The sequence below is a fragment of the Oncorhynchus kisutch genome, linkage group LG3, assembly GCF_002021735.2.
Source record: "Oncorhynchus kisutch isolate 150728-3 linkage group LG3, Okis_V2, whole genome shotgun sequence".
Lineage (NCBI taxonomy): Eukaryota > Metazoa > Chordata > Actinopteri > Salmoniformes > Salmonidae > Oncorhynchus > Oncorhynchus kisutch.
In genome coordinates, this window is record NC_034176.2 from 13,000,666 (window position 1) to 13,015,291 (window position 14,626).

The 14,626-nt window shown below is 42.2% G+C and overlaps 1 protein-coding gene across 1 annotated transcript; it reads left to right on the forward strand.

The window, feature by feature from the left end:
- The first annotated feature begins 2,553 nt into the window (after positions 1-2,553).
- aqp3a (aquaporin 3a) lies at positions 2,554-13,446 on the forward strand. The gene is made up of 6 exons (XM_020468100.2): positions 2,554-2,860; positions 10,226-10,352; positions 10,554-10,691; positions 10,817-10,932; positions 11,034-11,251; positions 11,665-13,446. The coding sequence occupies exons 1-6, from the start codon at positions 2,753-2,755 to the stop codon at positions 11,870-11,872; spliced, it is 915 nt and encodes a 304-aa protein (XP_020323689.1). The 5' UTR covers positions 2,554-2,752; the 3' UTR covers positions 11,873-13,446.
- Positions 13,447-14,626: the final 1,180 nt, after the last annotated feature.

Here is a 14,626-nt window from a genome sequence, read left to right on the forward strand (position 1 = left end):
AGGATTTTCTGGCAGGTGAGACGGGACCATTCTAGCCAATGAGAGGGCAGATACGCGTGTGCGCAACAGCACAAAGTTGTTTTTCTCAAAGTTTCCAGAATGCCAAGGGTATCCACTTATATCAGAAACATTTGTAACAGCCTAAACATTATAAAACGTCTATTTGATCAAATAAGCCTCACGTAATTCAACAATGTCATAGACATTAATATTGAAATGGGCTTGTCTCACGCTGACAGATTTTGGGAGGAGTACATTCTTTTGCTTGGCCTCTTCCTCTCTGGTTTTAGTGTTAAGTAATATTTGTCTTTCAAAAAGTCTGAATGACACCTAACGTGTCACAACAAGATAAACACAAACTACATAAACACAATGGAGACCATTATGTACTCCACCACCTCAATGCTTTTCTCATGAGTTAGAGGTAACTGCATATATGGAGTGTGTCTGATAGTGGACGTTGCGAAACAAGTGGGAGGATCAACACAAGTGGGTGTATCGAAACCTAACCACACAAAGTAGAACTGCACTGTTAGTCACATGTTGTCAACATGTGGTCAACCCTCCATCTGGAGACCTCCTGGGTATTCAGGCTTGGCTTTTGATCAAACCCTGAAACATCCAAGTCTGCTTATCAAGGAACTGTTGAGCAGCTGATGTTTAGGCTACAGTGAGGTTAGACTAGGGCTTGAACAAAAGCCTGCACAGCCAGTAGCTCTCCTGGAGGATGATTGCCACCCTTCATATAAAATCTTGCACCATTACAACCAAATACTTTAAAAAAAAAGTATTATTACTTTATTCAATGATTCAGAGATCAAATGGATAAAGTGAGCTACTTCAAATCAAGGTATATAACTCAACATGAATATGTAGATTTTTAAATGATTGATATATGTGTGCCTCCATTAATTCAATTGATATAAATTATGAAACAAATTTCCATGACTTATCATGACCTTAAACCCTCATTTTCGATATGTCACAGACAGATTCACAGACTAGTGGCAAATAAAGTTGAACAATTAAAAAAATATGTTTTAACCTTTATTTAGCTATGCAAGTCAGTTAAGAATAATAATCTCTGGATTAACTATCTAATGTTAGCTAAATGTAGTAATGAATCATTTGGCTACAAAACTTTAAATTGACAATTCTGTGAACGGTATTGTGCAAGTTTTAAATTGACACAGTACCTGTTAGCAAAGGTGTCAGCTAGAGATGACATGCAGGAGCTTGCAGGGATTTGTAGTTTTCTATGATGTCTACTTTGTTGCAAATAAGCATTTTCCAATCTGAGAGTAAATAGAGCAGAATATATTGATAATAGTCACCTTGTCCGAGAGAGATTTACATGGTTATGAAAACATCACGCCAGGGAAAGCCTACACGAAACACAGCCCTTTAAGTGTTTCTACAATCCCCTATGGAAAAAAATGGAAAAAACTGTCTCAGCCTCATTGCCAAATGTGTAGAATAGCATAAGATTAGCTATATAGCCACAATTTTCATTCTGCCACCTGGCAATATGTTTAGAATTGCAGGAAATGAGCTCTTCCTCTTCTGAAGATAAGTCTTCTGATTCTCACACTCTCTCTTCTCCTTTTAGTCCATCCTGTTTCTTTGTTCTGCCTGAATCGTCATCACCATGTACTGTTCCTGCTTTGTCTGGTCTGAATTAGAGGTGCCTGTCATTATATCTCTATAACCGCTCAAAATGTATGCTTCTCACACCAAGAAGCAGTGTGACCCCTCTGTTGAGGTACTAGAGCACTTTGCGTTCAATTGAACTGTGAAAGTATAGATTATACAGTATATTATAGATCAATCAGTTCTTGAACAAATATGATGTACCTTGATGTTTTTCTGTTATCTGCTATATCCAACATTGCATTTGATATATCAACACAATAGGAAGCCCTACACAGTACATTGTGAAGTAGCAAAGCACAAAATACAGAGTACAAGTAGTCTACTTCAATTCACATATATATCACACTAGCATGAGTAGAGATACTCAACCTAACACTCACATACAGTAAACTATGGCCGTCCCTTTCTTCCCACAAATAACTAAAATACTTTAAACATTTTCAGTATAGTGGATTTCATGTTCTGTCAGGTAGATCTGAGTGCACTCAACAAACTGCCAGCTTCATTACAGACACCATGCAGGGCCCTGAGGCAGGCTGACTTGTGTCAAGCAAAGGGCTGTCAGACAGTTCTGAGATCTGTTGATGTATTACCAGATGAAAGTATGGCAAGCTCATAAAGCATGTGTAAGGTCTATCCCTATAACTGATTTTGAGTAAATCTTACCTCTATTCAGACCAGACAAAGCAGGAACAACAGAGAAAATGGACAGGCGGAAAGGAGAAGAGAGAGAGTGCAAATCAGAAGAGGCAGAGAGAGAGAAAGAGAGTGTTTGGGATTTACAAGGGAGAGACACTGACATCTATAGAGAGAGATTGTGGGAGGGAGAGAGAAGGGAGTGTTCGAGGAGGCTGTCTTTGGCAGGAGCCACAGGAAATCCAGGTCCTATAAGAGACGAAGGCCAGGGCCTCATCCATCTCACACACTCAGGAGGACCTACCTACCTACTGTCACCAGACACAGTACAGGAGGCCAGGGCATCAGCCATCACACACACTCAGGAGGACCTACCTACTGTCACCAGACACAGTACAAGAGGCCAGGTCATCAGCCATCACACACACTCAGGAGGACCTACCTTGCCGAGCAGCACTGAACCATGGGAAAACAGAAGATATGGTTGGACAAGCTGGCACGGAACTTCCAGATCCGTAACCTGCTGCTGCGCCAGGCTCTGGCAGAGTGTCTGGGTACCCTCATCCTGGTGGTAAGAGACCCTCTATCTCTCACCACCTTACTCACATTCTCATTCATAATATGTATAGTCAGGTTATCCTCACTCATTATCCACATCTATAGTCAGGTTATCCTCACTCATTATCCACATCTATAGTCAGGTTATCCTCACTCATTATCCACATCTGTAGTCAGGTTATCCTCACTCATTATCCACATCTGTAGTCAGGTTATCCTCACTCATTTTCCACATCTATAGTCAGGTTATCCTCACTCATTTTCCACATCTATAGTCAGGTTATCCTCACTCATTTTCCACATCTATAGTCAGGTTGTCCTCAATCATTTTCCACATCTATAGTCAGGTTATCCTCACTCATTTTCCACATCTATAGTCAGGTTGTTCTCACTCATTTTCCACATCTATAGTCAGGTTATACTAATTTTCCACATCTATAGTCAGGTTATCCTCACTCATTTTCCACATCTATAGTCAGGTTATTCTCACTCATTTTCCACATCTATAGTCAGGTTATACTAATTTTCCATATCTATAGTCAGGTTATCCTCACTCAAGCTTTCCTTGGAAGAGTAGACTGCATGTTTTACTTTCATGATTCTTTGCCACAATAAATATTAGTTTGAGCATATTCATACCTGTATCTCCTTGAAATATGACATTGCAGGTTACATTTTCTTGGCTCCTCTTGTCTGTATTAATTCTGAATTAACAATAACTCGAGTATAGACCATTGTTGTAATGCCAAGATGTGAGAGCGATGGATACTGGTGGATAAGTTCAGCATGGGTTTACAGGTTGTGCTAGACTTTGCACTTGACTTCAATGTGACAGGAGTCTGGAATGTGAGACTCATATAGGCAGCTGTAAATCACACTCCTTGAGTCTGTACAAAAATATGCTTGCTCTTGTTGGCAAGAACATGGCCACATGATACCAGCATAACGATCCAGGATCCTAAGCTCCCCCGACAACCTCATGCCCTTCTGCTGCCATATTTGAGTTTGGTGTGTGTGTGTGTGTGTGCGCACGGGCATGTTTGTATATGTGTGTTTTTGAATCATATCCATAAACACACATTCACACACACACGTGTGTTTGTAAATGTGTGTTTGTAAATCTCTGTGTACTTGACACATATTGTGTCTGCCATATTTGTTCCTTTGTTCCATTCTTCATCATGGTGACATGGCACAAGACTTGTTGATATTGAACACTGAGAAATTGGTAGTCTAGAATTCAACATACTGTACATTGTGTGTAAGATGTATGTCCCTGAGGAGTCTAAGCAGTGCTTGACTTGGACTGAAATATGTGTCGGTACTAATGTTTTGGTGCCGTTACTGTTTACATTCCGATGCATGAACTCCACAATACTCTGGAGCTAATATTTTATAGGAGGTTCAGGATCTCAAGCAGTAGAACAATTTGAGAGCTTCAATTTAAGCACAAAACTATGATATTGTAACAATTTGTTTTTAAAAAGAATATTAGGGATGATTGCTTCTTGTTTGCACTTTTGACCGCTGTTGATTGTTTCCCTCTTAGAGTGGCCTCTTCCTAGAAGGACTCATCCCTCCACATCACTCAGCTTTAATAAAACTGACAGATGAAATCTTCCCTCAGTCATTCACATAAAAGGAACCCAGACCCTAGGCCATTGGTCACGTTAAATAAAGAAACAAGACAAATTAAACAACCCCTGCTATTTGTATTGTTATCTGGCTCTAGCAGTCAATGGCCACTGAGCACCTAGCGGACAGTTTAGCGAGTATACAACCTGCTGGTCTCTAGGCAGTTAACTTTCACTATTTGGCTCAGAGAGTTGATGGAGGGATCATTCAGTCTTACTCACGGTTGCAGGCTCTTTCACACACGTTTTAAACAACGTTTTTCTTCCATGTTAATGTATGTTATGGGAGGAGTGACAGCGACAACACAATGGGTGAAACGTGAACACACCAAATGCTCTCCAGGACACAGGTAGACGTCATCTATTGTGCTAACGTCATCAAGTTGTACTAATGACTAAGTAATATAATGAGTGAACAGGTAGGCGTTCTAATGACTGGTTCTCAGGTAGGGAGGAGGAACGAAGGGCAGGGCAGTGTTGTTTATCTCTACGTGTATATGTGTGTTTTTCAGTGTGTGTGTTTTTCAATGTGTGTGTGTGTTTTTCAGTGTGTGTGTATGTGGTGTTTTTCAGTGTGTGTGGTTTTCAGTGTGTGTGTGTGTGTGCGCATTAGATTTGGCATGCGCACAGCTTCACCCCTATATATGGAGAACAGATCTCTGCATTCTTTACAATTGTATACCTGACTCCAGTTTACACTGAAGAAATAGGAAAAGAGTGAACGTAAACTGAAGTCGTTAATTAGAAGCCTCTGAATGAATGTGGTGTCTCTGGAGTGAAGGGGACCACTTCCATTTCCAGGTGGTCAGTGGGGAGCCGACAGGCACTCTTTGTCTCTGAAGGTCAGCGGGTGACAGTGACTCTATCAGCAGACAGGTCTTTCCTGAGCTCTTACAGGATCACCTGTGTGTGACAGGCGGTTGGACATACAGAACACGTCCTTCAGGCCCCAGCGGTGGTGTGCATGTGCACCGCCCAGGAAACAATACAGTCCTTACATAAACCCAGGAATTAGGGGGAAAATAATTGTTCTCCTTATATTTCAGCTTCATTTCTGAAACAGTCTGTGTGCTCTGCTTTGCTTAAATCCAAGTGGCAGGAGACCACATACTGCCACACAAAACCACGGCTGACCACCCCCCAAATCACTATCTTCAAACAATGTTCATAGGAGTGCATGACCGCGGGAAGTAGTTTGGGGAAGAAATGTGCAGAATAAATGTGCTGAGGACGACTATATCGGTCTTCTAATACAGGACTAGTAAAGGCTCAGTGTTATGGTCCTCTAATACAGGACTAGTAAAGGCCCAGTGTTATGGTCCTCTATGTCAGTCCTCTAATACAGGACTAGCAAAGGCTCAGTGTTATGGTCCTCTAATACAGGACTAGTAAAGGCCCAGTGTTACTGTCCTCTATATCAGTCCTCTAATACAGGACTAGTAAAGGCTCAGTGTTACTGTCCTCTATATCAGTCCTCTAATACAGGACTAGCAAAGGCTCAGTGTTACTGTCCTCTATATCAGTCCTCTAATACAGGACTAGCAAAGGCTCAGTGTTATGGTCCTCTAATACAGGACTAGTAAAGGCCCAGTGTTATGGTCCTCTATGTCAGTCCTCTAATACAGGACTAGTAAAGGCTCAGTGTTATGGTCCTCTAATACAGGACTAGTAAAGGCTCAGTGTTATGGTCCTCTAATACAGGACTAGTAAAGGCTCAGTGTTATGGTCCTCTAATACAGGACTAGTAAAGGCTCAGTGTTATGGTCCTCTAATACAGGACTAGTAAAGGCTCAGTGTTATGGTCCTCTAATACAGGACTAGTAAAGGCTCAGTGTTATGGTCCTCTAATACAGGACTAGTAAAGGCTCAGTGTTATGGTCCTCTAATACAGGACTAGTAAAGGCTCAGTGTTATGGTCCTCAGTGTTATGGTCCTCTAATACAGGACTAGTAAAGGCTCAGTGTTATGGTCCTCTAATACAGGACTAGTAAAGGCTCAGTGTTATGGTCCTCTAATACAGGACTAGTAAAGGCTCAGTGTTATGGTCCTCTAATACAGGACTAGTAAAGGCTCAGTGTTATGGTCCTCTAATACAGGACTAGTAAAGGCTCAGTGTTATGGTCCTCTAATACAGGACTAGTAAAGGCTCAGTGTTATGGTCCTCTAATACAGGACTAGTAAAGGCTCAGTGTTATGGTCCTCTAATACAGGACTAGTAAAGGCTCAGTGTTATGGTCCTCTAATACAGGACTAGTAAAGGCTCAGTGTTATGGTCCTCTAATACAGGACTAGTAAAGGCTCAGTGTTATGGTCCTCTAATACAGGACTAGTAAAGGCCCAGTATTATGGTCCTCTAATACAGGACTAGTAAAGGCTCAGTGTTATGGTCCTCTAATACAGGACTAGTAAAGGCTCAGTGTTATGGTCCTCTAATACAGGACTAGTAAAGGCTCAGTGTTATGGTCCTCTAATACAGGACTAGTAAAGGCTCAGTGTTATGGTCCTCTAATACAGGACTAGTAAAGGCTCAGTGTTATGGTCCTCTAATACAGGACTAGTAAAGGCTCAGTGTTATGGTCCTCTAATACAGGACTAGTAAAGGCTCAGTGTTATGGTCCTCTAATACAGGACTAGTAAAGGCTCAGTGTTATGGTCCTCTAATACAGGACTAGTAAAGGCTCAGTGTTATGGTCCTCTAATACAGGACTAGTAAAGGCTCAGTGTTATGGTCCTCTAATACAGGACTAGTAAAGGCTCAGTGTTATGGTCCTCTAATACAGGACTAGTAAAGGCTCAGTGTTATGGTCCTCTAATACAGGACTAGTAAAGGCTCAGTGTTATGGTCCTCTAATACAGGACTAGTAAAGGCTCAGTGTTATGGTCCTCTAATACAGGACTAGTAAAGGCTCAGTGTTATGGTCCTCTAATACAGGACTAGTAAAGGCTCAGTGTTATGGTCCTCTAATACAGGACTAGTAAAGGCTCAGTGTTATGGTCCTCTAATACAGGACTAGTAAAGGCTCAGTGTTATGGTCCTCAGTGTTATGGTCCTCTAATACAGGACTAGTAAAGGCTCAGTGCACTACATTTGTGATTAAAAATAAATAAAAATAAAACATTTGTAACTTGAATCTGATCATTATCTGTACAAAACAGTTAAGCTGATAATACAAGTGGAATATAAAAATACTTGCTTGGTATATGTTTTCCAGTTTCTAGAAATACTTCGCAAATGCAACTTATTTCTATGTGAAAACTGACACTCTGATCCACAGCAACTTACAGTAGTGACCGCATGCATTTTCATACGGGTCACCTCTTGGGAATCAAACCCACAACCCGAGCATTGCAAGCACCATGCCATGCTCTACTAACTGAGCCACATCATCACATACCACTTGATGTCTCAATGTACTCAATTACTGTATTGTACATTGTTTTTCTTCATGGTGATGGAAAGTCTACAGGTACAACCCTAGATGACCATCCTATGTACAATACTTTAATGTACATTTACAGTAAGTGGTTTGTAAGGATGGTCAATTAATACTGCACAAAAAGTGGTTGTTTTCCATGTTATTTTATCCAGAAAAACATTTAATTTGATGCAGATGTTTTGTGTCTTTGTCCATGACTTTGCACTTTTGGATGTAATTGTTTAGGTTTTGTTCTTTCTGTATTCCAGTAGAATGACAATCACAGAGAAGGGGACAGGGAAACAACTCTCACAATTGCAAACTATTGAATCCTGCTAGATATACTGTTCCTAATTTTACAACTACCTTTTTTTGGCAAGGCAGTGATGCTGTTTTCTTTTTTTTGCCTGCTCTACAGAGGTCTATATTAGTCCCCGAATACCAGTAAAGGCCCAGTGCACTACTTTTGTAAAATAATGTTGTAAAAAACAACAACACTTTTACATTTTTTTATGACTATATTTTTTGGAGGGGGATTTTTCAGGTTGTGCTGCAGCACCCTCAGCACCCCTGCTTCCTGCAGCTATGTAGGAGTGGCTCTGTGATGGAAAGAGTATGGTGACTTCTTCAAACTTCACCTGTTCTTTTTTCCAATAAACATTTTTCATGTATAGTGATGTTTGAAAAGACTGACGCCATCTAAAGCTATCTGAGGTTTCCTGTCTATGTGACACTACCACCCTCAAACCCTCCCTACCTCCCTACCTCCCTACCTCCAGTGCTGTTGGCTAAAAGGGATACCTGGGTGACCAGGTCTATCGCTAAACATAATGTTGCTGTATGAGGACACAGCATAAACTGCCTGACATTCTGGTGAGTGATTGCGTAATGCAGTCATGCAATGTCATGGCGTAATGCTGTCATGACTTGCTGTCGCTATCACCAACAAGCCATTTAGACAGCTGTGATTTAGGTTATTCATTCTGTTAGATGCTGTCTTTTTCAGTCATTGCTCACTGTGTCATGAAACTTCAAACGATTCCGAGAATAACCTTTCAGTGTAATTTGATCTGGCTAATTCAGTCGACTCTTTGGCACCATACCGACATGTTATCAGATGCCGCTGACATTTGACTACATGTCTAAAGATGGTGTCCCTGAAGTATTTTTCCACCGAGTTGGAAGCATGAGGCCCTCTGGTCTCATCGGGAGTTTAGACTGGGCTCAGTGATGTTGAACCTCTGCTAGACGCCAAGACCTTTATCGAGAGCTATGGTTCCTCGCAACTAACCTCAACGTTACTGTGGTCTCAGTGGAATGCATTCACTCCAGGGGGCCTTGCGACTGGATCCCATTTCAATCTTTAAGGTGTCCAGTTTCACTTACAGCGATTGCACACCGCTTCTGACCTGTGCTGACCTTCAGGGATGACAAATCTAGGATATCCGTTTGAACACTGAACAAAAATATACATGCTACATTTTTACTGAGTTACAGTTAAATCAGTCAATTTAAATAAATTCATTAGTCCCTAATCTATGGATTTCACATGACTGGGCAGGGACACAGCCATGGATTGGCCTGGAAGGGGATAGACCCACCCATTTGGGAGCTAGGTCCAACCAGTGGGGAGCCATGCCCAGCCAATCAGAATAAGTTTTTCCCCCCTCTCAGACGGATGTGGAGGTCCTTGGCTGGTGTGGTTACACGTGGTCTGCGGTTGTGAGGCTGGTTGGATATACTGCCAAATTCTCTAAAATAACTTTGGTGGTGGCTTATTGACATTCAATTATCTTGCAACAGCTCTGTTGGACATTCCTGCTGTCAGCATGCCAATTACACGCTCCCTCAAAACTTGAGATATCTGTGGCATTGTGTTGTCACAAAACTGCACTTTTTAGAGTGGCCTTTTAGTGTCTCCAGCACAAGGTGCACCTGTGTAATGATCATGCTGTTTAATCAGCTTCTTGACATGCCACACCTGTCAGGTGGATGTATTATCTTGTCAAAGGAGAAATGCTCACTAACAGGGATGTAAACAAATTTGTTCTACAAATTTGATAGAAATGACCTTTTTGTGCATGGGATCCTTTATTTCAGAAGAAAATGGGACCAACACTTTACATGTTGAGTTTATATTTTTGTTCAGTATATATAATTTGTAATTACAAAGCCATTTGATGCACAAAGCTTGAGTGACTATTGCAGTGTGTTAACATTGCAAAATGTATGTTTGGCTGTGCTCTGGATTTACACACCTAGCGATGTTGGCGCTCAATTTTTGTTGGTACTCATGTTATAGTTTTTGTCTCTCCCCTCTCTTGACAGATGTTTGGTTGTGGTGCGGTGGCTCAGCTGGTGCTTAGTGGAGGATCTCATGGCATGTTCCTCACCGTGAACTTTGCTTTCGGCTTCGCTGCCACCCTAGGGATCCTGGTCTGTGGCCAAGTATCAGGTACGCACATCATATGACTAGGTGTATAGGTTCTCCTTGAACAGATTTGTTCCCATGAGTTGTTCTAATGCTCAACCTATAATAGTCATGTGTTCTTCTGCCTGATAAATGACTGTGTTGCAGTGTTGGAAAGGTACTTCCTTTTGGAGAAAAGCCGTCCTGCTTTAATGTTAAAAATCTCTCAACGTGTGTTATTCTCAGGAGGCCATCTAAACCCGGCGGTGACCTTTGCCCTCTGCCTGCTTGGGAGAGAACGCTGGAGAAAGTTCCCAATGTACTTTGCCTTCCAGACACTGGGCGCTTTCCTGGGCTCCGGGATCATCTTTGGTCTGTACTTTGGTGAGTCCTCTGACATGACCAGGGATGGAACTGATGCATCCATTGGACGAATCAGTGTATAGTGTAACACCTTTTTAAAGTTGATGTTATCTCATGATGTTTGTCTGTGTGTAATCTCCTCACAGACGCTCTGTGGGGCTTTGCTGGAAAGCTCATCGTTACCGGGCCCAACGCCACCGCTGGCATCTTCGCCACCTACCCTGGCGAACATCTCAACCTGCTCAACGGCTTCTTTGACCAGGTTAGCATCTTCCTTCTGCATACAACCCCCAAACTGATTAGGGAACAGAACTACTAGTGTATTGGGAATTCTCCATGTTAATGTAAGTGTCTTTATCTCAGGTGATTGGCACGGCAGCGTTGGTCGTGTGTATCCTGGCCATCGTAGACCCCTACAACAACCCCATCCCCCAGGGCCTGGAGGCCTTCACGGTGGGCTTCGTGGTGCTGGTCATTGGCCTGTCCATGGGCTTCAACTCCGGCTACGCCGTCAATCCTGCCAGGGACCTGGGGCCTCGTCTCTTCACCTCCCTGGCAGGCTGGGGCCCCGAGGTCTTCACGTGAGTCCTCCCACAATCCTGTACACCTTTCTGCATTATTCTAGTTGCCTCCTCATCTCTCTGCTTGTCTTCACACCTCTTCTTATGTTTACTAGCACTATACGTCTACCCCTCTGTTGAATGTCCTGGTTCGGGCTTTGTGCATTATTGATATGCAGATGAGACAAAATGGGAGATGGTAATGATGGAACAAACAGCTAAAAGCAGAGGATGCCAAGATTAAGAATATATATTTCTCCGGTCTCTTGTGTAATCCATGTCTTTGCTTCACCCTCTCTCTTCCTCTCTCTCTCTCTCCCTCTCTCTCTCTCTCTCTCTCTCTCTCTCTCTCTCTCTCTCCCTCTCTCTTCCTCTCTCTCTCTCTCTCTCTCTCTCTCCCTCTCTCTCTCGCTCTCGCTCTCTGGTCCTCACAGTGCCGGTAAGTGCTGGTTCCTGGTGCCCATCTTTGCCCCGTTTATAGGCTCCACCTTCGGGGTGATAGTCTATCAGCTGATGGTGGGCTACCATCAAGAGGGAGAGGCTCGCGACAAGAAGAGGAGGGAGGATGAGGAGAAAGAGGAAGCCAGAGTTAGACTCACTAATATCACCAAAAAGGATGCCCTAAAGGAAGAGATGGTATGAGTCTCTTAACCTATCACTCTCCAGCAGCCTTCACTCCCTACTACCACCACCACCACTACTACCACCACCACCACCACCACTACTACCACAATCACCACAACCACCACCACTACTACCATCACCACCACCACCACTACTACCATCACCACCACCACCAACACCAACACTACTACCATCACCACCACCACTACTACTACCACCACCCCCACCACCACTACTACCTACCACCATCACCACCACCACCACCACTACTACTACCACCATCACCACCACTACTACCACCATCACCACCACCACCACTACCAACCCCACCACTACAAGCATCCTGTACCCCTAAAGCGAGTCCCAGTGGGGGGTATGGTCTCCTGGAGGGCCGATGGGTCCCTCACCATCTTGACTCTGACAGCTGTGTGTCTGTAAGGAGACAAATACAGCACACACATGCACAATGGACCGCAGTCTTTTCCATAGCATTAGCATCGCTCCAGTATATTTAGCTCTAGGCTTTCTTTGTCTTACATTGCAGCTTAATCGTGTCCTTAAGTAAAAAGGGTGAATGTCATGACTCAAACAGAATTATATTAATTCTAAACGTTTAGAAGCAATGGAAGTTTATATCCTAATATCTTTAGGGCTACTGTTTGAAATGTTTTCTATGTTTTAGACTGATTGTATGTGTCTCGGAGGAGGCTGGTGGGAGGAGCTATAGGAGGATGGCCTATTGTAATGGCTGGAATGGAATTAATGGAATGATATCCAACACATCAAACATATGAAAACTACATGTAGTTGACTCCCTTCCATTAATTCAATTCCAGCCATTACAATGAGCCCGTTCGTCTATTGCTCCTCCCACCAGCCTCCTCTGATGTGCCACGACCAGAGTACTAGAATTTCTAAAATGTCAATGTCAATATTCCTCTCACAAGGAAATGCCTGCTTTTTCTTGTTACGGAAATTGAACGAATACCTTCAAACAGTGAACGTAGGTTGAATTTAACCAGATGTTTTCCTGGTTAGAGGAAAGAGAATGCCTCTCTATGGGATAGGTAGTGTGATAATGACTTTTGATTAATGCTTGTTATGTCATTACATGTAATACAGACTGTATACTGTCTATCTGTTGGCAAGGTAACAAGACTCCAACCACAAAACAATCCGTTCTGTATATCTTATTGTTCAGAGAGTTAACAACTAGCTAGCTATGAACTGTTCAAGCAGTACACTTTGATTGTTTCATGGCAACACAGCCTTCTGACCTCTCATTGGAGTGATGAAAACCACTGTTCTCCTTTCCTTCATCAGCTCTTGGGTTTCTCACCATATGAAAACATTTGAGATTCATTGATTTGATTCATTTTCATTGGGTTTGATTGCCAAAACGTTTTGCTTGTAAATATTTGCAGTATTTAAACCTGTCAATAAAACCACTGCCATATGTGCCTTGTGTCAGTAACACGTTGCTAGGGTTCTAATGCCTGTGCCCTAAGGCCTTTGGTATATTGTTAGTTGGGTCATGTGTATTTTTTTGTACTATCATTATAATAAAGTTATGTTATGGTTTAAATATGGTTCATGATATGAGGTTTCATGTCTTGTCCTGTTCTCTTCTCCTTCTCCACACACGCATGCACACACTCACGCACACACTCATGCACACCCACCCTTGTACTTAAAAAAAAATGGCCACACCCTCCCCCCTCATTCAATTAACTCAACTACAAAAATTAACAACCACAAATAACTATAACTGTAGCGATACTGTGTTTATAAATGTGGATATCAACTTTGCCCCAGCATGGTTTTGTGGTAGAGTCCAGGGCTAAGGGCCAGAAGGTTGCGGGTTCACAGGCCACCATGGACGCGCTCACTCTCCCTGCCTGTTTCAGTACACTACGTAGTAATTTGCATATACCCTGCCCATTTCCCTCCCCCATATCCCAATTTGTGCCACCCATGAGTGAGAAACCTAGGCTCCCAAAACACATAAATAATCAATACTCACATGGACTGTTGTGTCTAATGACCACCATGGAGAGGATGGCTGTTCTAGGCTGAAACTTTGAAATTGATGATTCAAGAGGAACAACAAAAACATCCCAGAGTTTTAGAAAGCACCACCCTCACGGCCCTTTTAAAATATTAAGGTCTTTTTTCCTTTTTTCCTTCGTTTTAATCATCAGATCAATAATCATCAAAACATCAAATCCAATCACATTTTTTTTATCAAATTGTAATGGTCACATACACATTTAGCAGATGTTTTTGCGGGTGTAGTGAAATGCTTGTCCCCCTAGCTCCAACAGTGCAGTAATATTTAACAATTCACGCTATTATTGTGTCATCACTTTTATCAATTTTTTAAATGTTTTATTTTTTAACTGTTTTTTTAATCCATAACATTTGAAGTGGATCTAACAAGTTTCATGCCTTTTAACACATTATCATGTTATTATTGTCTTATTTCATGTCATAACTTTTATCCACTTTTAAACAGCTGCTTTTACTCTCACTGGTATTTGATTTGTTTCCCCTTATGGAGAAGCACAGGGTCTGCCAGCTTTAAAGAACTCTACACTGGTATTTGATTTGTATCCCCTTATGGAGAAGCACAGGGTCTGCCAGCTTTAAAGAACTCTACACTGAAAATGCATACACAAAAATAGGTGCTTAAACCTAAAAGGGTTATTTGGCTGTCCTCATAGGAGAACCCTTTGAAGTAACCTTTTTGGTTCCAAGTAGAACCCTTTTAAT